The sequence below is a fragment of the Neopelma chrysocephalum genome, unplaced genomic scaffold, assembly GCF_003984885.1.
Source record: "Neopelma chrysocephalum unplaced genomic scaffold, ASM398488v2 Primary Assembly neopelma1_75, whole genome shotgun sequence".
Lineage (NCBI taxonomy): Eukaryota > Metazoa > Chordata > Aves > Passeriformes > Pipridae > Neopelma > Neopelma chrysocephalum.
In genome coordinates, this window is record NW_020897736.1 from 11,551,744 (window position 1) to 11,574,866 (window position 23,123).

At 40.0% G+C, this 23,123-nt stretch overlaps 1 protein-coding gene across 7 annotated transcripts in view; it reads left to right on the top strand.

The window, feature by feature from the left end:
* LRRC28 (leucine rich repeat containing 28) overlaps window positions 1-23,123 on the top strand; it is a 51,103-nt gene that overhangs the window by 22,232 nt on the left and 5,748 nt on the right. For 4 of the 7 annotated variants that reach the window (XM_027688795.1, XM_027688794.1, XM_027688796.1 and 1 more), the window contains 4 exons: window positions 9,381-9,587; window positions 15,840-15,942; window positions 19,332-19,507; window positions 21,710-21,869. In XM_027688795.1, coding sequence (XP_027544596.1) covers window positions 9,381-9,587; window positions 15,840-15,942; window positions 19,332-19,507; window positions 21,710-21,869 — 646 coding nt within the window. Of the gene's footprint in view, window positions 1-5,370; window positions 5,420-7,369; window positions 7,394-9,380; window positions 9,588-15,839; window positions 15,943-19,331; window positions 19,508-21,709; window positions 21,870-23,123 lie in introns of those variants that run through there. The other 3 variants (XM_027688798.1, XM_027688797.1, XM_027688800.1) reach the window with 2 other exon arrangements.

Genomic DNA, 23,123 nt, shown 5'->3' on the forward strand with positions numbered 1-23,123 from the left:
TGCAGTGATTAGCTGTATTAACAGGTAGTTGATTTTACTTGTGCATTAAGCAAATGCAATTTAGTATTAGGGATTGAGTGCTCAGGGGAGCTTGGAGAACAAAGTCATCCAGTCTTTGCAAGTGAACAAACACAAACTGTTAGTGCTGTGCAACAGAAGAATTTTATAATGTAGCAATTTCCATTTTGACCTTGTTGACCAAGTATAATTTTCTTTTTTACGTACCATTGTGACAGAGTTAAATTACTCCTTGTTACTGACATCCTTGTTTTTACTCAGCTGGTCTGTTGAATTAATTGAGGCAAAACAAAACACATCATTTACTGACACTAAATCTAAATGGAAAAAGCCTGTAAAGAGAATGTGTGGAACTGGAGGTATGACGTGGGATTAACCTTCCTGTGGTTCATGTCACACACAGAGTTTGATACCTGTATTTCAGTTCTCTTAATGTTATTGCAGCGACATTGTCCTAATCTGCATTAAATTGTCATTCTAGATGAAAGGCTTTGATACCAAGTGTACCCCAGTTGGTAATTATTTAACATTTGAGAGCTTTATGAACTAAGACTACTTATTTGTGTAGCTAAAGGAATGCAATTCAGAATGACTTGATGGGGGGTTTGGAGTGTCATTGCAAGCCTTACTTATCTGCTTTGTGCTGATTTGAAACACTGAACAGCAGAAACTGTCACTGATTAAGGCAAGGCTTGCAGTTGCTCTTAGCATTTATAAAATCAGGACATTGCTAGTGTTGTTTGAAATCAGATGTCTTTTTTTTATTGATAATCTTAGATAGAAACTGTTAGTACTTGGTCCATACCATTTTTTTCGGTAGTAACCACGTCCTCGTAGCAGCTCCTGCCTTATCAGCCAAGCTGGGCAAGTGAGGAGGGGCAAGAACATCTCCTGCTGCTGCTGCTAGGAAAGGACATCTGGACACCATAGTTTTCACCTCTATTATATTGGGAATATTTCCTGTGAACAGTTCAGTCCCTCCCCTGTAATTACTGTTACAATTTGTAGTAGTGGCCTGGAGGAACTCTTATTTTCATAGGACTTCAGACAGTCCCATCCATTAGCATTCATTTAAAAAACAAATATGGTGACTCCACTGCCTTAAACATGGTTCCCAGCTAAAGATCTTCCTTTGAATCTTTTCCTTTCCCTCGTCCCACACAAGTTTGTTGTATTTTTTGGTTACAAAGGCAGAGTTTGACCCGAGTGTTGTGTGGTATTTCCCAGTGGTACAATAATCAAGCCATAACATGGTTTGATATAATGTTATACTTTTCCACTGAAAGATGAAAATTGAACCTGGACCTCTTGCTTTTGTTATGCTTTTAGTGGAGAAGAATTAAAAAAAGTAATCCTAAGTAACTTCAAGAAAAGGAAGAAGGATGTGTCTGTTGTGAGTTGGTTGGAAACAGTTGATAGCAACAGTCACAACAGATGGGTCTTTGCGTGGATTATTTAGACACCAGTGTAGGAACGGGGTGGGAGCCACTAATCTGTGTTTGTCAGAGAGACCACTACTGTGTTCATCTGAAGTTTTTCCTTGGAAGAAGAAAGGAAAAAGCTGTCCTAGAATTCACAGCCAGGACTGGCCCTGTCTCTGTGATTTCCTGAGCTCTCCCTAATCTCTCCTTAGGATGCTCCTTTTGTTTGCCTTTGTTTTAGCTGAGCACTGGTTGGTTGTACTTCAGTAGCCATCTCTGATGTCCAGCATCTCGAGTTCAAATCAGCAGCTCTGTCTTTTGTGCACAAAGTTTTTCTGGAAGGCTTTTCCCCCCCCCTTTCCATATTAGTGCACAGTGAATGGTAGATGATGTGCAGCAGTAAAGATAGTCAGACATAAACAAAACAAGAGGAACATAACAGGTCTCATGCTTTATTCATGTCACATTTGTTTATGTTCATACCACCCAGGAACACCCAGAGAAAGGAAAACAGCTGCTCCTCAAAGGAAAGACAACAACAAAAATACATCCCTCCCTAAAGAAGAGACTTTTTCTGTAAGGTGCTGGCAGGATTTTTCATGCCATATATTTGACAAAGTACCATTCTGTCTCTTTACACTTCATTTTGGCTGCTCTAGTGAAAAACTGGGATATCAATTAATGAAACCATAGAATAATAATAATATATTTCACATCTCTAACTTGTTTGTGCAGCAGCAGTACCTTGCTGTGGGGCAGTCAAGTTCTAGGCAGAGCACATTAGAACAAAATGAAAGGATAGGTTGTCTCCTGGAAAAAACAAACCAAACAAACAAACAAAAAACCCAAGACCAAACCAAAAAAACAGCCAACCTGATCATTTCATGGCCTTGAGTTACCTTTGTGAATAAACAATTTTTTTCTCTCCCTATCACCCACCTTTTCCACCTTTCTCATCTATGATAATTTCTGGTATTTTTATCATGTGATTTGTTCTAACTGTTCCCATTGAGACCATCAAATTGTGGGCAGAACTGGAATTCCAGACCTGCCCTGAGGGGAAATAGGGAGCCCAGGCTAATAACCAGTGTGGATCTGTGCTCTCTGTGTGGTACTGAGGGAAGCACAGAGCGCTGGGCCCAGGACATACAAACAGCTGCCAGTTGTGTTTAATTGTGGTGGAAGATGGGGAACCACTGACCTTTAGAAGGGTTTGACTTAATGAGACCCTCATGCCCCATGTCTATATTCAGCCATTTTTAGCTGCCCTAAAATTACTGTTTAGCAAGATTGGGCTTCAGGGAGCCACTTTTCTCACCTTTGCTTGTGAATGATGGCACCAAATAAATAAGGATTGGTACTAAATTTGCGTGTGACATTTAGCAGGGTTGAAGGGAAAAAAAAGGTTCTATTTGGATATATTCAGTAGAAGTGTGTGTTTTTCACTTGGTTTTGGGCTTTGTCTGCTGGTTAAGTGTTTTGGAGAAGAGTCAATGTAGTTAATGGCTGAAGTAGGTGAAACCATGAATTGGGAACAGCTTTGAGGGGTGTTACATGACTATGGCCATTCACAAAGACTATCCTGCCCCAGAAAAATCTTTTTTCCCCTGTTCTTTCCAGCCAGAGTATTTGTGTGAAATGCAGCTGTAAGTATTGCTTTAAAATTGATAGATTCAAGTTTGATCAGCTGGGATAGAGGCACTTTTCTTCCATAGAATTTTTATGGGTTTGAACTCATTCGGCACCTTATGTAAAAATGAGTTATTCATAAAGAGTTGCAGTATCACAAGATCTCTTCCAGTACCTCTTCTTCTTTGTTCTTAAAATGCTAAGGAAATATTGGCCTTTATGGGAAAAAATACAGGGAAAAATCATCTTCAGGTCTATTAGACTTGAGAAACAGAACATTTTTCAAGCTCTCTCAACAACAATACAGAAAAAGAACTGCCTAGAGTAGTGTCAAAATGTAAATGGGATTCAATTTGCCTGCCCCTTTCACTGTCCTTAAATCTAATGATACCAATTTTCAGTTATGGCCAAACTTCCTTGCTTGAAGATGGCACAGGTCTACCTTAAGTGTCAATTTGTGCTAGAAAATTTAATTTTTATAGGCTATGAAATGTGAGCTGTGTGGTAGGACGGTAAATGTAATGTAATATATAATGGGCTATTTAATTTGTTTTAACCATCTTAAAGTCTCTTTAAGTCCTCCTGAGACATCCCGGAGCAGATCTAAAGGAGATCTTTTCCATCACACTCTCAGCAATTTAAATTTGTATCTCCTGTCTGTTACAGTTTTAAATTGATAATAGTATCCACTTCAGATTCGTGGGCATGTAGAGACTTGGAATTTTTTTCTAGTGGGGCAGGTAGTGAGCTCTGTGAGTGTGAAAGGCTTCAAACGCCTTTTACTCATCGGCACGTGGGTTTACAGGTCTGAGCGGAAAATGCATCTTGTGCTCAAGTTCATGGAGGTTGATTAAATCATTATTTCAAGGGTCAGGTAGGGTAGCCACTTTTAGCACCTTCTGTTCCTTTCCTGGAGCAACCAACATCGATTTTAGAACCCAGGACAGGGAGGGATCTCTGGTGCACGGAGTTCACAGTCACAGCCGGTCACCACAGAGCTCCATTTTGTCAGGATTCGTATGGATGTGTCCCTGGGGGTACCATGGGCTGGAAAACATCGCTCCGTGGTGTGCAGCAAGGGTTTGTTAGCACAGAGTGCTGCAGCCCTGCAACAGGCATTGTAGGGTGGATCCATCACCTCCTGTTAGAACCCTTTGGTTGCAGAGTGTTTGAGTGTGTGTATGATCACGGCAAGACCATCGTTATTGCCTGTAATAAAAAGGAATTAACTCATTTCCTTGCTCCTGCTATAATGCTGTATATAGAAATGGCCTTATTTTAACTATGGCTTGTTGCCCTTAGGTGGTGAACAAGTAGACTTAGTCCCTCTCTTTCTTCACTGTTTGAAGCAGAGCCTTGACTTGCAGCCCCTTCTTATCAAGCTGATTTTGTGTTCTTTTTTCTTTCCATTTCTACCACTTAAGTCTAAAAGTTCTTGCTCTTCCTCCTGTATGACAATTTTTTTCTAGTTACTACTTGAAATACTTGTGCAACAGCAACTCAAAACTTAGTATTGTTTTTTACCCAGCTGCAAAATGGAAGGTCTGAACAAAGTACTCCCTTGAGGAACACCCCCACTAGTAATATTTTCTCCATCCCAATCATTTGCCATGAGATGTGATACGCATGTGTTACCAGTAACCAAGAAATTTCATCAAAGCACAATAAGCCAGTAGTACATGATTTACATTTGAAAAGATCTGGGTTGCATTTTCATTCTGCTCCCTGTTTACCTTCCAGTCACTGGTTGCTCTTTCCCCTCAGAACAGTTGTTATGAGATGCTGGGGAGAGCTGAGCTCACATTAACAGGGCTTTTTGAACACAGGTTCTACATTCCTTCTCCAACCCTAGGCTGCTATCCCAGAAAATGTCCTGTTCATTGAGGATCCTCGTGCCTGAGTCTGCAATTTTGATATATAACCCATTTTTTTTTTTCAGTGTTCTGGGATGGAAATTTTTTTAAGCAGCCTCATTTCATTTTAGTAATGGATGTGGTAATTTGCAGTGCTTTGTCCTTGTTCCCATGAGGTATTCTGTCTCTGTCCTCATACACAGCATTATTCTTACAGGAAAAAATGATGCAAAAAGCTAATTTAATATTTGGTTTGTCCTCCTAATTTCCACCCTTGTTGACACCAGTTCTTCATTTCTTGCTCTTTTATTTCTGGTTGAGAAACCTTTTGTCTGTCTGTGAGTTCCCATTTTCCTGGCCTCCTGGCAGTTTGCATTTAACTTCTGCAGCCTGACCTCCAAGTGCCAGAGCTCTCTTTGCTGATCAGTCCCTTTTTCCATTCCTTGTAGGTTCTCTGCTTTCTCTTAATATCCTGCTTTGAGGTGCATTCTCATGCAGGTAGGTCTGTAGCCCTTTCCTGTCCCCCTTTTTTTAACTTTACTGCGATATAAAGACTCAGATTTAAAGTAAACCCATGCCTTCCATACACTCAAATCCAACTGTGTATGTGTTTCATATATCTTTGGATGAAATTCTGGTTTATGGCCCATCAGGGAAAGGTGGGATTACTCTTGAAATGTAGAGAAAACTGTTAGTTATTTTTGGGTCATGCAGCTGGTGAGGCCTGTACCCCCAGAAAGATTAAGGAAGTTTGAATTGCCTTTGGCAATTATTCTGTGTTGTATAGGCTGCTTATTTCCAGATGGTTTTTTTTGTTTCTTTCACGTAAAACCAGGGGAATTAATTTTAAAAACTGGCATTTAAACCACTCGAATGAGAAATAGATTTTTTTTTTCTTCATTCTAGGTATGTTTATACAAACACAGTCAGTTTTGTTAGAAGGTCAGTCATTTTGGAAATTTCCTGAAATTCTTTCCAGGTTTTATGTTAAAAAAAAGAAAAAAAAAGGTATACTGGTGTTTCTTTACTGATGTTTCTTTTTTTGGGAGGGACAGACCTATTGGGCAGTTTTCTGTTGAAAACCCAAGTACATGAGATGACAGTTCTTCACTTGTCCCTTTTTCCAAGTTGTTAGGAAAAGTTCTCACACAAATGCAAAGGCTGCTTTTTGGAGCCTCCAAAAATCACTTCTGAATCTGCACGTTATCAAGGATGAAGAAGATGGAATTAATTCCTCCTGGGCTGGCAGTTCTAGAGTAGATCCTGCAGGATCTCTGTGTCCCTGTGACTCCCCTCAGGGGGCAGCGTGAGAGCACCAGCTCCGTGTGTCCGTGAGCTCAGGCCAGGTGTGGATTTACAGCCTGTCAGCCCTCTGTGTGTGCACCAGGAGCACATTGGTGCCATATGGAATTGCCCATGGAATTGCCCAGCTCCATGTGATGGCAGGAATCCACGCACATGGACACGGGGGAAACGCTCCGGTCTGTGAACCCACACGGGAATGTCGTGTTGGGGCTCTGCCTCCACAGAGGGTCAGCGAAGCTACTGAGGATCCTTTGCTGGCTTCTGACACCAGGATGGGGGCTCAGTGCTCTGCTGGGCTGGTTTGGGTGGTGTTAATCCTGCAGCTGATGTAAATTTTAAATTACACTTTTATGATTTTCATTTAAATGCAGTTGGAGCTCCTCGGTGGAGTTTAATGATGATGTGTAATTCTTGTCCCTTTCTTATCCTTGGGGGTGTGGGGGGAATCTCTGCAAGTCCCCTCATCAGCTCTTTTTCCATTTTCCTTTCTGGATCTGCTGGAAATTTCCAAAGTTCACCTCTTGTGTATCTTTGTGCTTGATGAGGTGACAGCAAGAGAGGGATTTGCAAGTCTTTCACTGTGTTTGTTAGCCAAGGCTTCCTCCAGTATTTATGTTGCAAGGCTTTTAAAGCAAGGATAATAGTATTTAGTAACTAAAAGCTTGAAAAACCTTATTAATGGACTGTTTATATTTTGCGTTATTCCTCTTTATTGTTTTCCTTTGCTTTCATGAGATGGAAACCAATTTAGTGTCATTAGTAAGTGTCTGAGCATGTTCTTCAAAATGAGCTTTGAGCACTAGAGTGGAGAGTCTGGGGGTTATTGCTTTAATGTGAGGGTTATATTTTTAATGTGATGGCACTTTGTGTTGTTTCGTTTACTCTTTAACTTCACTGTGGGTCGGGGCAACATGTGGCACTATATGTTGAAAGTAGCTGTTTACATCTGGTATCCATTGGAAGATTAAGGTAGAGAGGATGAAGTTTTGGGCAAGTGTGTGTTTTTTGGATGAAGGATAAAGTGAGAATACTTTTATTTCCTCTTAGATTTGAAACATATCATTCTAGCAATGCCTTTGAAACTCTGCCAGCTTTGCCAACCGTAACATTTATGGGATTTTGGACCTAAAGTGAACTAGAGAACTGTTTTTAGTGGCAGAGAAAAAGGTTAGTGCATGAAAATAGCTGAGCCTATTATTGACTGCATGTGGTCAGTGGTTTGGCTGAATGTAGGTGGCTCTTTTCCTGTCACTGTTTTCAAGCATATGGCTTTGTGATGAATATAAAACTCTTTCAAAATGAGATCTACTGCAGTTCTTCGCATGGTAGTTTTGTGCTATTTAGTAGCCCTTATTTTGCTATTGCCATTTATTTTCAATCTTAAAAAAAAAACACCAACAACTTTGTAAGTAAAGCTTATTATTCCTGATGACATAAAAACTGAGAGGTTTGAAGAATGTGGTCATCTGTCTTCAGCACCTGCTTCTGTCAGTAATATTTATAAAGGGATGCATAAACTGTGTTGTTGAGTATTGTAGTTAATGCTGGGATTGTTTGCAGTGGGCAGAAACTCCTTTTAAACGGGCACACACATTTTGTTTAATTACTGTGTGAAAATCTCTAATACTGAATTATAACTTCCCTTTGTTTCCTTTTCCCGCTTTCAGTCTTGAAAGCAACATTTAGAGCAGCTTTTCCCAAGGTCACCTTCTTTTTCCCATTGTGTAAAGTCAGCTTGGAGTTAACCTGGTGTTTTGTTTCCTTCTCTGGGTGCAGTATACACAAGGTGCTACCTCAGAGCTCGTGGAACAGTGAATTTTCTGGTTCCTGCTGCAAAGAGCTCAAGGGCACAACAGGTTCTGTTTCGCTGTAACTTAAACAGCGTTACCCTATTTATATCTTTGCAAGAAAATCTGGGTGATGGAGCTGTAAATTGTACAGATTGTGGATTGTGGAGATTGTCTGGTGTTTTCAGTGTAGAAAATTCTAGTGAATCTTGTTTTAGCAGCTCTCAGATGCAAGAGCTGGTTTCATTCAGCTGAGAGCAAAGTACATTTGGGTCTGCAAGATGCTGAGAACTGCAGGGAGGATTAGGGGCACTGAGCACTTGGTGAGTTGATTCCTTTGCTGTGAAGTATTGAAAAACAAAGGGAAACTGTTCCCCATGTTTGGGGAAAATAATTTATAGAATTATCCAATTTTTAGTGTAACTGTAAAAGAATTACTAAATAAGCAATTAGATAACCTGTAGGTCTGCTTAATATATTTTAAATGTATTTGTCAGGCAGTCCTGCATCCTGGTTGCACAGGCCAGGCACAGGGAAAATCATTGTTGCACAAGTGAGGCTGCTTGTGGGATCACATCAGACTTTTAAGAATGTAATTTGTTGCCTGCGTTAAAACAATTATACAAGACTCTTTAAAACAGAAAATGTACTTCTGAATTCTTCAAATAATAAAACCCAAAATCTCTGGAAGCTGTAGTTTCTGCAACTATAGCTTGGAACATAGTGAAATATCTTCCTACAATATAACTTTTATAACATTATAGCTGGTTTCAAGAAATTTCATTTCTAATTTAAAATAGATCTTCTGAACTGTATTATGAAGACAGGGGTGTTGTTCCTGGGGGGAAAGGCTGTCAGTGAGCAAGAAGTGCTGTGCGTGTTTGTAACTCTCTTTGCAAGGGAACCTTAAGTAGTCCCTCATTGCATCCTCAGTGCTTAAAAAACCCAATAATTTCACTTGAATTCGCATGACTTTGGGGTCAACACCCTCAATATTAGCAAGCTTTGTCATATGTTTTGGTTTTTTTGGGTTTGGTTTGGGGTTTTTTTTCTAGTTCTGATTTAGGACTAGAAAGATGGTTAATATTTTTGATGGTAGTAATTTCCACAGTTCAGGAATGCTCTGTGAAAGATCTCATATTTGAACATACAGCTTGAGAAGTGTTCCTCATCAGAAGGCTTTGAAATACGAAGATGAGGGAGATAATTAGTGTCAGTGCTGGAGATCATTAGTATCAGTTCTCAACATGGTTTGATAGAACAGCATTATAAGAACAAGAAAAGCAGCACAGCTCACTGCTGAACTTTGTTTATTCGAGATATTCTTTGTGCAAATATATAATTGTTAATGCCTGTTTGGATTGCAGAGGTTGGAGACCTGAGGGAGCTGCAGACCCTGGACATCTCCACGAACAGGTTGATGACTTTACCTGAGAGGCTGCACATGTGCCTGTCCCTGCAGTACCTGACTGCGGACAGGAACCACCTGTGGTACGTGCCCCGCCACCTGTGCCAGCTGCCCAGCCTCAACGAGCTCTCCATGGCTGGAAACCGCCTGGCATTCCTGCCTCTGGGTGAGTCACCCCCTGGCTGGGCTGGGGGCAGGCAGAAAACAAACTTTCCATCCCCACTAAGAAAAAAAACCCAACCCAACCAGTGAGTGTATTCGGTGGTCCCCCTGCAAACTCTGTTTGTGAAGTTGTCGCACTGATCGTGTTGTTGGAAAATATGTTAATTTAAAAAATGCAGGTTAAGGTTTCATGTCTTTTTTAAAACAATAACCCAGCTATCAAATTTGCTTTATTTTTAGCTAACTGAGGGGAAAAAGTTTAAATGATGCTGTGCTTAAATATAGTCCTGTGTAATCTGAGTTCCACCACTTTGGGTAATGATCTGTTTCTGTTTGCTGGATCTGAGGGTTTAACTAAGATCCTTCAGCGAGGGTTTAAAACTTGCTGTGGAATCCCAGTAACTCCCTATAAACTGTTTTTCAGCACTAGGAACATCAGTACCACATAATCCAGCACGGGTTTAGTTTGTGCTGTGTACAGGCATCCATCAGAACTTCCACAGCAGTAGCCCAGGGAAGAACTCCTGTGCCTTTTTCTCAACCCTTCCAAAGTTTGGAGTGTGGAAGCAGGTCAAGAGCAGGAGGTGCAGTCAGTGTGTGGGGTTTGTTGTGGCAGTCCCTGTGTCTTTCTTTGGGAAAGGCAAGTCCTCTTCCCTGGATTTGTCATTTCTCAGCCCCACCAGGAACCAGAATGCTGGAATTCTCAGCTGGAATACAGACACACATGCAGCTCTGTCCTGTCATTTGAATAACCAGTAGTAGCTTTTCTAGAATACAGAATTTGGTGTTAATTATGTGCAGATGAAGTTATGATGATCATGTTGGAAAGAAGCTGGAAATTGAGGTGGCTAAAAATGAGATCGTGATTTCCAAATTAACTACATTGTATAGCTTTAACTTAATCTTTTCACTACTAGCAATTTTAGTCTTTGAAGAACTTTATGATCTTCCTGATTTTCCTATCACCTTAGTTTATATTACTGGAAACTAAGTGCAGATAATGTCTCCAGGCACAGTGTTTTAGTTATGTCCCAGCACATGTCATTGTATAAATGAGAAAATGAGTTCCAGGATGCACCATCCAGATTCCACAGTACTAATTAAAACAAGCAAAGTAACTTCCCCTATTTTAGCTAATATTTCTACCTCCATGAGACAGGAAGTTGAATATTTTTAATTTTGCAATAATAAGATGCTGTTCAGTAAGATGAGATGCGAAATATGAACGGATAAAAGTTTTTGCTACTTTTGCACTTGTAGCTTATCTGTGAGTGAGCCATGACCTGGATGAGCCAGAGATCTGCTGAACTGTTTTAAGTTCAAAAGGAGGAAATAAATCTCTAATATAATGACACACCTTCTTTTTTCTTTATTTTTAGAGTCAAATTCAAAACATTCGAAAGGAACTTTTAAAATAACGGGAAACATCAAAGACTGTCAATTGACCTTGTTCAGTAGTTCTTAATAGTGACTCACTGGTGAACATTTGGAGATAATTTGCTATCTGTGGATATGAAACTGAATCATAAATCCTAGAGTTCAGAGGAAAAGCAGCACAGTATAAATGTAAATGTTTAATCCTTCCTCTGAAGAATCAGAAAGGCTTCAGAGTGGTCAAGATGTGCTGAAATAAAGTAGAAGAGAGAGTGCATTGAAAAGCAAAAAGATTAAATCTATCTTCTGTTGCATGGGAAAATATTTTTCTTGGAGTGTTGCTGAAGTTAAGGCATAATTGTGGCATTATTTCTGCGTGCTGCACATGTTGGCTAATGGGGGTTTTTGTGTGTATTCTTACCTCCAACTCCACTTCATTAGTTAATGGCTGAGTAAGGACCTTAAATAGCAGTGCAAGGTACTGCAGAAATATCTGCAAGTGATATTCAAGTGAGTATTGTCACAACAATCCTTTGCCATTAGGGAGTTGTGTTGAAAAGCAGATAATTTATTCATCTCCTGACAGAATGGTTGGGTTCTTTCTCTTTTTTTATTAGACATGTCCATGTTAAAAGAATTATGTTTGGAACAAAGTGCTTAATGCTTTTTAAGGCGAGATTTACTTTATTTATTTCACGTGCTGGTTGACATCTACTTATGCCAAGGAATCCATTTTTCCTTGTCTGAGTATGTCCCTTGTAGAACCTCTCATTAAAGGTGATGGAAATCTGCATTTTTCTGTTCCTGGACTGATAAATTAGATTTATTCCAGTGGTAGCACGGCACTGCTGGATAGGGACTAGGGAGTTTTTTTGCTCTGTACGTTCTTTTTAAGTTTGCAGCCACTTGTGTCTTAAGAAAAACAGTGTAACACGATTAATTAATTTTACAAAATACAGTAAAAATACCTGATCCCACTCTCTGACTTTCAGAACTGGTACATAAACAAGCAAGTGGGTAAACAATATTGAATTAGTCATTTGTTCTGCAGAATACATTTAATTGCTGGATATGCCAGTATTTTATGAAAATTATTATTTTTCAGCTTTGAATATTTCAGTTTATATTCAAAGAAATGAGACACTGTGGATCTGAACCTTTGTGGGCCTTTCTAATAAACTAATTTTTCAGAACAACCCCCCAAATTGTCTGTGTAAGTTGAACTGGAAGCTGCATCCTGGACAGTCGTATTATTGTCATGGTAACTTCGTGCTGCCCCAGGAAATGGTCTCAGGAAATCTGCTGATCATTTTATATCCATCTGCTTACCATATAAATTATCTTTTGACAGAAAATTAACTTAAAATTTTTTAGCATTGAGAGATGCTCCAGTGCCTGAAAACAAATTCCACCGCAAGCAGAAAAGTGAATCTGATGACGTTGCAAAAAGAAAAATGATTTATGTAATTAAGTACAACTAGAATTAAAATAGGCCATAAATTCTCAAGTGTACTGACGGTACAGGGGGGTGTTATGACAGCAGATATTCAGTGTTATATCACTTTATGGAGGGTTTATGTGCACTTTTTGTTTAGAAAATGGGTCCAGTAATTATCAGTGCACAGTAAACAAAGGTCTTATTCTACCTCAGTATATGGTGCTTTTGTGTCCTTGCCCTCACAGTATGGTTAAAAGAGCATCAGTGCAGCCACACAAGAGCTTTTGTTCCATCTTCAGCCATGTGGAATGCATATGCCAGGGCCCTGAGGTTAGAAAAAAAAAAGGGAAAAAAAAAGAGGGAGAAAAAGAAAAAAAAAAATAGAATTGGGGTTTGTTCAGGACTCATGGCATTTGGTCATTTCTGGGAGAAAGGTCTTTGATCTGGGAGCCTGGAAGGAGGAAAGTGGAAATGTTTTAGACACAGTACAGTGCTTGCAAAAGCCACATGAAAACCTTCTTTGTAGCTTTAGCCTTTTCAGAGATGGGCAGCTTCCTCATGGCACAAAGTCCTTCAGAAGCGTGGCTTTTAGAGAACTTTTAACAATATTTGTTGACTGATATAAGACATAAAAATTAATGTGGAGGGGATACAAAGAGCTTTTCAAAGTGGTGATTTATTTAAATTTAAACTTTATGGATAGTGTTTGAAACTGGGGGAGAAAAAAAATCTTTTGGAGTGTAGAAGATGCTCGGTTATTTAATGCAAAGAAACTATATCAAAGGAACATTTATAGTTACAGGCTATTTGGCTTTGGGAATTGAATTTTTCCTACTGAGATATTTTGTCTAACATCCAAAAATTTGCTTTAATTACCTAGGAAATGCAGTCAACTCAGAACTTAGAATCTAAACATAGCCTAAGATAAAGACAGAGGGAAGAGATGAGATGCAGCCTCACTCCCCCCTCTCAGTGCATATGAAAAGAACAGCTTTAGGGCTTTTTTTGACTTGCCTGATTTTCAGCCCATTTGCATACATCTGTGTAGGAACCAGCAAGATGAGCCTCTTTTAAAAATTTTCTGCCATTCTCTAAATTAATAAGTTAAACTGTAGCACATTCAAGCTGCCCCAGCAACCCGTGGTTTTCTGCTGTTTTTAGGCTAATTGGCTTCTGCAGCACGAGGGGACGTTCTCTGAGCACTTTATGTCCCATCCACCTGCTACCTGCTGTAAATTTTACTGCCTGATTCCTTACCAACCTTACAGTATTTTATGGTGTTGCAATATTTTAATTCATTGTAGGATAACAGGGATTTTTGTTTCATCTAAAAATATCCCAGAAATTTACTATTTACTATTTTCAGCCCTGCCTTACTGAGCCCAAATAAACCGTGTTTTAGAGGTGCATCTCAGCAGTGCCCATCAGTCAGCAGGGGCATTTGCTTTCCCTTCTTGGGGCAGGACAGTTGATGGAGGCAGCAGATATTTCTGTGAACTAGAAAGTCTTTGGGACAGGCTCAAAGCACCATGTGGTCAAATGTGTCCCCTCATGTCCAGTGACTCTGGTTTAAACAAAGCCCAGATTATGGTCCCTGAAACCTCCATAGACTGTTGCAGGGCAAGGGCCTGTGTTCAGAGTCAAAAAAACTCCCCAAAACCTATTTATTGTCTGTTTTTATTTCAGAAAAGGAATCTATTCGTTTTCTGTTGGTATCATCACTTGTTCTTTCTATCAAAGCTTTGATAATGTGTCACTCCTCAGCCTGAGCTTTTAGGGTTTCTGGTGCTCACAGCTGCCACTCAAGTGGGTGACAGCTGAAGACATTCAGTATATTTTAGGATGGCCACACATTTGGGGAGGGATCACTCAAAATATCTGCACTGGGTGGTGTCCAGAGATCTTGTGTACAAGAAAACTATTCCACAATAAAGGGCTTGTATTACCTATTGTCATAGTAGGGAATTAGAAGAGATGGTTGTTCCAAATGGAATTTCTGAGTAGAAATATCCTGCAGATTGTTTTAATTTTTGTTCTGTTCTTGCCCACAATTCCAAAGGGGGTAGAAGCTGTGCCCACCCCTCTGGTCACCCTTATCCTTCTGCCAGCTGAGGGAACTGATGGTTTATAAAGATGGGAAGCCAGTCAGTATTAGTATTGTCTTGGCTGATTCAGCCACATGGTTGTTTATCTTAGTTTCTGTAAGGTACTCACAGTAGTTGTTTCTCTAAGGTACTCACAGAAGTTGTTTCTCTAAGGTACTCATAGAAGTTTTTTATTTGTATAGAGGGGGTTTTTTTGTATTTTTTCCCTGATGCAGTCTGGCTGGTCTCAGCTCTCTCCTCCCGGGCAGAGGCTTTAAACACTGTTCAGTGGTTTGTGCTTTGCATTAAACACAGATGTCTCTCCCTGAGCCACTGTCTGGAAGGGCATAGGAGCTACAGATGGGATGGGCTGCCCAGATGATCCCACACATCAGTCCCAAACTCTTTTAGACTATTCTTTTTAGTTCAGTTTGGTGTCTTTTTAAACATCTCATATTACTATGTTTGTCACGTCTTTTGATAGCAGGTGGTTTTACCACTGACTAGTTTTGTTGATAAGCAAAGTTACTATTTCTCAGAATCCTTCCAATAAACGTAAATTTAATTTTCTAAACAAAATAAACTAATTCCATACCTATATACTCCTGTCTCGAGGTATGTTAATAGATTTCTGTTCTGTGAAGGCACTACTTAATCATGCTGTTCTTGCTCCTTTTGACTGCCGGCCATGAATATTTTAGCAGCAGTAATGCAGGCAGCACACCTTCAGAAATATTGATCACTTATTGCACCACAGCTTTGGATGGAGAACATTCAGCAGTTTAATGCTTTCTATTTTCTCATGTTCTTTAATTTACTGCATCACACAGGCTTGTTTCTGGGTGTTTGCAGTGGGAATTGGTTAAGGCTGATGAACCCAAGCAAGGGTCCTCTTGGAGCAGTGAGAGTGGGAGAGACACATTCCTGTTCCCATCTTTACCACTTTCCCAAAGATAGGGAAGCTGTGATTCCAGTGCCATGAGGCTACTTAATAAAAGCAGGTTTGACCTTATGAACTTGCAGTATGCACTGAGGATTTGAAATCAATTGTCCCTTTGCTGCTTCAAACTGACTTCAGAGGTTGTCGATGTTAAAATTTAATTATTTATAATGGGATTTTCAGGGCTCCTGAAAGGGGGCTTTGTTTTGTTTTAGTGATTTTAAATGCTTTCCTCTAAACAGCTTTTGAGCTCATCCATAATAAAACCATTGGCTGAAATTTTACTACTGAGGAGTACTAATTTATGTTTGCTTACATTGAGTCTGATTAGCTTATTTATAATTAAAGAGAATTGCTTTGCTTATGATTGTTACTGTGTCATCCCTTCTCCCCTTGACTTTTCTTGTTTTCTAAACCCAGATTTAGGTCGTTCTCGAGAGCTTCAGTATGTTTATGTGGATAACAATATTCACCTGAAAGGCCTCCCATCCTATCTGTATAATAAAGTCATTGGTTGCAGTGGGTAGGTATGAATTAATTCAGATGTCTTGTGTACCTGTTCCTGTATTACACAACTGACTATTTTTTTTGTGTGTCTGTGATGGATTCAAAACTGATGTTACCTTGAAGGGATTAGTGCAACTCCCAGTTCTGTTTTATTTTTGTAGTATTTTATGTTAATTGCTGATTTTCAGTATTTTAGTATAGAGTTGTAGCAGTCAGTGCAGTTACTCTGAAGGAATTTGTAATGATAATCTGAGGCCTACAGCTAAATTTAAAGGTTGGACAAAAGTGTAGCCAACCACAGTTTCCAGAAGTAAAGACTGAACAAAATATTTTTTTAGTGTGTTGCAGCATCTGTTTGGTTCTCACATTTCTGTAAGTTATGGGCCACATCTTGGAATGTCACTCATTTTACATCCCAGCACCAGCTTCTTATAGGTCTTGGTACCTACTAACTACAGTAACTTTTTTTAGGAGTTATGGATTGACAGGTTTATTTTTACATGTGGATTTTAAAAATATCCCAGGCTGTCTCATGTTTGTGGTTAGGATGCAAGAAAAGAGTGGTCTGTGTAGGACACTGGCCCAATTCTTTCTGCCCTGACAGTGGCATAAATTAGGAGCAGCCCCACTGATGAATGGAGCCTTACTGGTGTAAAACTGATCAGAAGAGGATTGTCCCCATTACCCTCTAATTATAAATTTCTGGTATGCTCCCTCTCAGCAGATCTTGCATTAAATATAAATTCCCTCTCTGCACTCTGCTGCAATATGGGAGCTGCTGAGGCTTGGCATTTCCAGGTTTTTCTAATATTCCCGTGTCAGCTGGTTGGTGATATTTAAATCCTTGCAGTTGGATTACAGTTCTGAACTGGGTGCACTCTCGAGCTTGGACCAGTTTTGTTTTTCAGGAAAAATAAATTCTAGCCTTTGTTCTTTCAGAACTGATTGTAAATTGTAAGACAGACATTAAATTAAACTTAAATGTAAGAACTGTATTGATTGTGACCAAAACCACTAATGACAGTGCAGGAAATATTCCAACAAGTTTGGTCCAACTGTCCTGCCTGTTTCAGGTGATTTCATACAACCATGTCTTTTATTTTATTTTTTTTTTACATTTTAAGATACCATTTTATACTTAGTCAAAATAACTTTATCTTTGCACTGACCTTTTGTGAAGGTACTACCAGTTTTCTTTCTGTCATTACATGTGCACTGCTGGTGAGGCCAACTGCAGTATCTCTGGTATTATAAGTCTAGTATGGAATTATACAATCTAGTATTTTAAATCTAGCATAGAAGAGACTAAAAAAGTCTCTTGTTGTGCTTCTGTGGAATAAATTGGTTTCCCCTTAATAAGAAATAATAAGAAGAGGTTATTTTTAGTAAGAAAAGCGATATTTGTATTTGTGCACTAAGCAGATATTTGTCTTTGTTGTGAAACCACCTTCAAACATCACAGATTACTTTTAAGAAAAATTTTCAGCATAGGAAGAGCACTTATATATATTAAGAAAAACCCAAAGGTTTTATTTGATAATGTGCTGAGTGACTTTAAAATTGTGTAATAATGGTCATATGAAGAATTTCTGTGTTCTTTCCAAGAAAGCATTAGTAACCAGGCTGAGGTTTTCATGGGTCAGGCAAGAGCTGACAATCCAGGCTTGAGTGCTCTGTCTGGTCATCCACTGGAGAATAAAATCTGACAAGCTGCTGTTACTAACATAAAGCTTGATTTCTGAAAATAGAATATAAATTGCATTGTGGAAGTAATGGATCTCTGTCTGGGCATCCTGCAGTCAGACTGGCTGAAAAAAGTCTTTTATATGAGAGGTGATGATCTCAGCACTCAAAATATATTTTGATCTTATTTTTTGCAGATTGGATTTCATAGGCCCCAGTCAGGGATCTGTCAGTCTTGGAGAAGGCAGCCAATAGGTGGTCACAGCTTTTTATCCCCCAGTTATTTATTCCTCGGGATTCTTCTGCAGCTCCTTTTTTTCCCCCCAGCTGTTTAATCCTTTCTCTGTTCCACTTTTTAACCTCCCTGGATTTTGTGTCTGGCATTAACAGCCTCACCCTTTACATAAAGGAGACCAAATGGCCCAGCTCTGAACTGCAGACACTGCAGGGACTTTATGGGTTTGTTCCCTGGTGAGGGTGGTAAGGGGTTAATCAGCTGGAAAATAAAACTTTACAGATTCATTTGTTGTGATGGATAACTCACTGGCTCTGGATTGCTGGGCAATGGACTGTTGGGACAGTGGATCTCCGAATTCCCAATTATATTTTAATCCCACTAATGGTTTGTGGGAAAGTATTAAATATTTAACAAGAGACATATTGACTTGCTGTTTGATGCTGCTCTTTTTTGGTTGTTTCTCTGAGCTGTTCCTCCTTTAATCAGAAGGGCTGAGGCTCTTTGTTGCCAAGGAAGTACCGTGAGATTCCTTTCACATCTGATAAGTTCGAGAGTAGTTACCTCAGTTTTAGGTCCAATATCTGGGAAGGCTGACAAATTTGTGTTTCTGTTCCATTCGTTAGGACTGGCCCTAACAAGTTGCTCTTGGCTTCAAATTTCAGTTGTCATAAACAATTCCAATTCCCCTGTTGACTTCCCCAAGCTCTGAGTAGAATTTTCCTCTGCGTGTCTCTCTGGTATGATCGCTCACAACAGGCATCACGTAAAGAGTTATTATTTTTACTACAAGCTAACTTGCTCTCTTTGGATCCAAATAACCTTCCTTTTCTATATATGATTTGGGAAGGGCAAAGCTGGTAGATTTGCTAGAATATCTTCCCACTGTTGTTATTTTTCCTTCACCTCCAAGGGGACTCTGTGGGTGGGGAAAGGTGTAGTACAGAATCACCCAGTGGCACTTGAAATGTATCTTTTGAGGTTGGAGTTTGCCTCATGTATTAAAAATGAGAAATCCATGAGTATTGTCAACTGGTTGATCCGAGACACAGAAAACAAACTTGGGTATGAAAGGCTCCACTACATTAAATGTTTAATAACAATGGAATTCAGAGGCTAAAAGAGATTAGCACGAAGTAAGGGGCACAGAGTGCATTGGTTCACCCCCTGGGGATTGTGTTCTCATTGCTTTATGTTATTTGATAAGTAATTCCTCCAGATGTCCGATGACTAGCATATCACAGAAAGTGGGAATCTGTAAAAAATGTGTTTCAACATCGAAACGTAGAATAGTTTGGGCTGGAAGGGACCTTTAAAGGTCATCTAGTCCAACCCCAACATGTCCTGCCCTCTGCAAGGAATCCTTGAGGGCTGCACTGGAGAACAGTGTCAGGCATACTTTGGGTTGGTCATCTGGGTTTCCCCATAAAGTTACTTTTATGATTTTTTTTTTCTAACCACTTTCTAAATGTCTTGTGTCCTTCTAGTTGTGGTTCTCCAATTCAAGTTTCAGAGGTGAAACTGCTCTCTTTTTCATCAGGCCAGTTAACTGTGTTCCTGCCAGCAGAGGTGAAATCTATAGGGACAGAAACAGATCATGTGCTGCCTTTGCAAGAACTGGCCATGAGGACCCTCTATAACACCTACTACAGGTTTTTGAAAGGTATGAAATTTCTGCTTTCTTCAGATGACAGAAATAGTGAAAGTGCTTTTCTGGCAGTGGGAGGAACATTTCAAACAGTCCTTCAAAGAGTTGGGCAAGGATTTATATTTTAAAAGATTTATGTAATCAAATTATGTTTGAAATGCTGTATTAGAACAAAAATGTCCAATATCAAAAAACAAAGATCCAAAGGACTATTTCTAGGGTCAAGTGGTGCTTATAAATGGTTTCTTAGTTGAAGACTGCATAAAGAAGGATGCTTTTTTTTGCAGGAGAAAGTCTTTAATGGAAATAGGAGATGAGAAATACAGTTCCTGAGGCAAGATCAGATGCATCAGCCAACAATGCAACTCCTTGCCAGGCAGCACAATCCTAAACTGGCAGACTTGTTATACATAAGGCAAAAGAAATGTGAGCAGCCCTGGGCCATTTGAGCAGAGCCTGACAGCTGAGCTGCTTTAGTTCTGCCCCAGTTCAGGCTCTGCTCTAAAGTGGCCTTTGGCTCATCTGGGTCTGCATCCTGCAACCACATGAGTTAGCAATATCTGATGGGAACCTGCAGATTTGGTCAGATTTAGATGTGTTGTGACTCCCCCCTGTTGATGGTGTCTTGAGAATTCTCAGCTTTAAAGGTCAATAAGAAAGCAGAAGGGTGGAGAGCTCCCATGGAAGGATTAGAGGGTTTATGGGAAGGGGTCACTTGTACCTCGGCTCTGCAGTAAATCCTCACTGCTGAACCACTGCTTTGCCAGGAAAGGTGTACAAGGAGGTCTTCATTTTCTCACCCAGTTGTGACTTCCACAATGATTTTTGGGGTCCAGCTGAATGTGGTTCCTGAAGATGCCGGAGAAGTTTGGGTTGGAAATAACAAGGGAGTATTGCAAAACCAGCTTAGGAAATGGTTTCTAGGTGGTTTTTACAAGGCTGTGACGATTATACCTATTTGCAGGCGAGGTGCAGAACCTGAAAAAGATGGATTTAAATACACATACACATATACATCCTATTCTGAGCGACCTTCCTAAAGACTGTGGGCATTACCACTGGAACCCCCCCATTCCAGGGAGGCAGGAGAAGTGCCTGGTTGAGGCAGGTGTAGGGTCATGGAGTGCTGGGGAGGCAGGTGGCACTGTATGATTAAAGCACCAGATTTGATCTGTCACTGCCTAAATTTGCAGTTTCAAGGGTGCTGTTAAATACTTGGTGGCTGCTGGGGAAGTGACAGAAGTGACTGGACTCCTTTTCCTGTGTCTTTGCTTGGCTACAGAGTGTGACCTTTTCATTCTGACGCAAATGTCCTGTTTGTCACCTCAGTGGAGCTGTTTGGTACATTTTGTCTGGGGTTAAACCTTACAGGGTTTGAAAGCTGAAACCAGTGTGATACCTAAAACTGATTTATCAGGTACTGCATCTTGTCCTGATTATTCAGCACCTAAACTCATTCACCTGCCTTGGCCGTCTCTCAGTTTCTAGATGGAGATTAGCACGTGGGGTTTAATTTATAAAACACTCTGTGGCTTGGGCAAGGCCTGGGAAAATGATGGCTCTTTCCCAAGAAATGACCCTGGAGTTCCATTTGGTGAAAATTACGGCATCTTGTAAGATGTGGGGGCTACATTTAACAGATTAGGAACGTATTGATCTTTTTAGAGTGGTCTCTGTGGTTGGACCTGTGAGAGTTATGCTGGGCTGGGTTGTATTTCAAGTAATTCCAAATATTGCAGATCCCTTTTTGCTGATGGTGGAGTTTGGGCTTTGTAGTGAGTTTAGCTATCCTGCTGGATGGGTTGTTGAAATATTTTAGTACAATACTACTGATGTCCTTTTCAGAATGTTGTATTAGTTACTAAACACCTTTCTGGACCATCTGTGTGTCTAAAAAATCCTTTATGATCTGTTGCTGTTTTCTATTATTTGCTCGTGCTGTAATATTTTCAGCTGGATATTTTGGCCCAGTTAATCTTACTCCCACAGATGCCAAACTTGTACATTTAACTTCAACTTCTTGAACTTGCACATGGAAAGCACCGTGTGCTTCACCCTAATTGTGGTATTTTGTATTACCTCGTCGCTGTTTTGACAAGGCCCTAAGAATGTGAGGCAGCTGTTTCCTGGACTGCTCATGGATTGTGCTTGTTGTGTCTGACTTTATCATGCAATCCTTTTGTTACACATATTTTTTTTGTTTCTTTTCTTCTCCAGATTTGAACTTTCTGACTCCGATCTCGCTGCCCAAAAGCCTCTTGGAATTGCTGCACTGTCCCCTGGGACACTGCCACCGCTGCAGCCAGCCCATGTTTACCATTGTCTACCCAAAGCTCTTCCCCTTGAGGGAAACTCCAATGGCAGGATTGCATCAAGGGTAATTATACAGGAAATTACACCGGGGTTTCATTTGGGAAGAAAAACACCTTGTGGAACAAAGCGTATTCTTAAGGATTTATTTATTGTTTTTTTAACTTAGCAGCATTTCAGATCTAAAGCCCCTGGCCTGTGATTCTGTGTAAAAGTTGAGAAATATTTTATTCACAAGAGAACCAGAATACTCCTCTTGAACTCTTAGAAAGGGTCTCCACGTTTGCCTGTTCACCTGGTGTAAGACAGGGAAGGGTTTTGATGTGGTGGGATTGACCTGTTCATGGCAGTGCAGAACATGCCTGGCACTTCTGTGCCCTGGGAGAGAAATGGTGCCCAACCCTGACCTCAGGACAATGCCACCACCACAGGGACTCAGAACTGGGATATGGTTCAGGGAATATTGCCCTCATGGAGATATAGATAGGAAATATCTCTAAGCTGAACATTTATTGCTTTGCAGTGATTATTTCCCTAGTCCTTATTAGTTTGAGGGGATACTGTAGCCTACCACGAGCCATAATATCAATAAATCTGCAATGGAAAAACATCATCGGAGAAGTTTCAGCTGGTTCTACTTCTACTGTTTGAAAAGTAATAAAGGTTTAAATCTAAGTCACTTGGAGTTAAACAAGCAAACGTGATGTTAGTTCTTGTTAGAGAATTCAAGTCAAGCCATTAGTTACAAAGCATATACCTAAAGGTGGGGAGCAGGAAAGAAAGGGGCTTTAAAAAGGAATGTTTCTGATTGTTGGTATATATAATGCACAAGAACAGCACATATCCCCTATCCTGTCAAGAACAGCACATATCCCCTATCCTGTCAAATCCATTGATTTGATAGTTAGCTTCCATAAAAACAAGAAACTGCTTTTCAATAGGAAGATCTTTAAGAAAACAGACTAATTGTTGCTTTGGGCTGGTGGTACCTGTCTCACACCTGGCTCTGTCACACCTTGGTTCCCTGGGACTCTGTGATATGAGAAGTATCTGATCTGTAAGCACTTCAGCTGTATGAAATAAAAGCAACCTAGGTGTGCCAGATCTGGGCAGCAGCCAGAAGGCTGCATAAATGCTATTTTGGAAGAGCCATCTCTCCTAGAAAGATCTGATTGCAGAGCTTGTGTTCTTCAACTTGCCGCTCTGTGACACGTCAGTCACGTGTCCAAACTCAATGCGTTTCATGTGGAGTGCAATAAATTGCTTCCATGTTACAGTCATAATATTCATGGGGGCATAAAATGCTATAATCATGCTATAA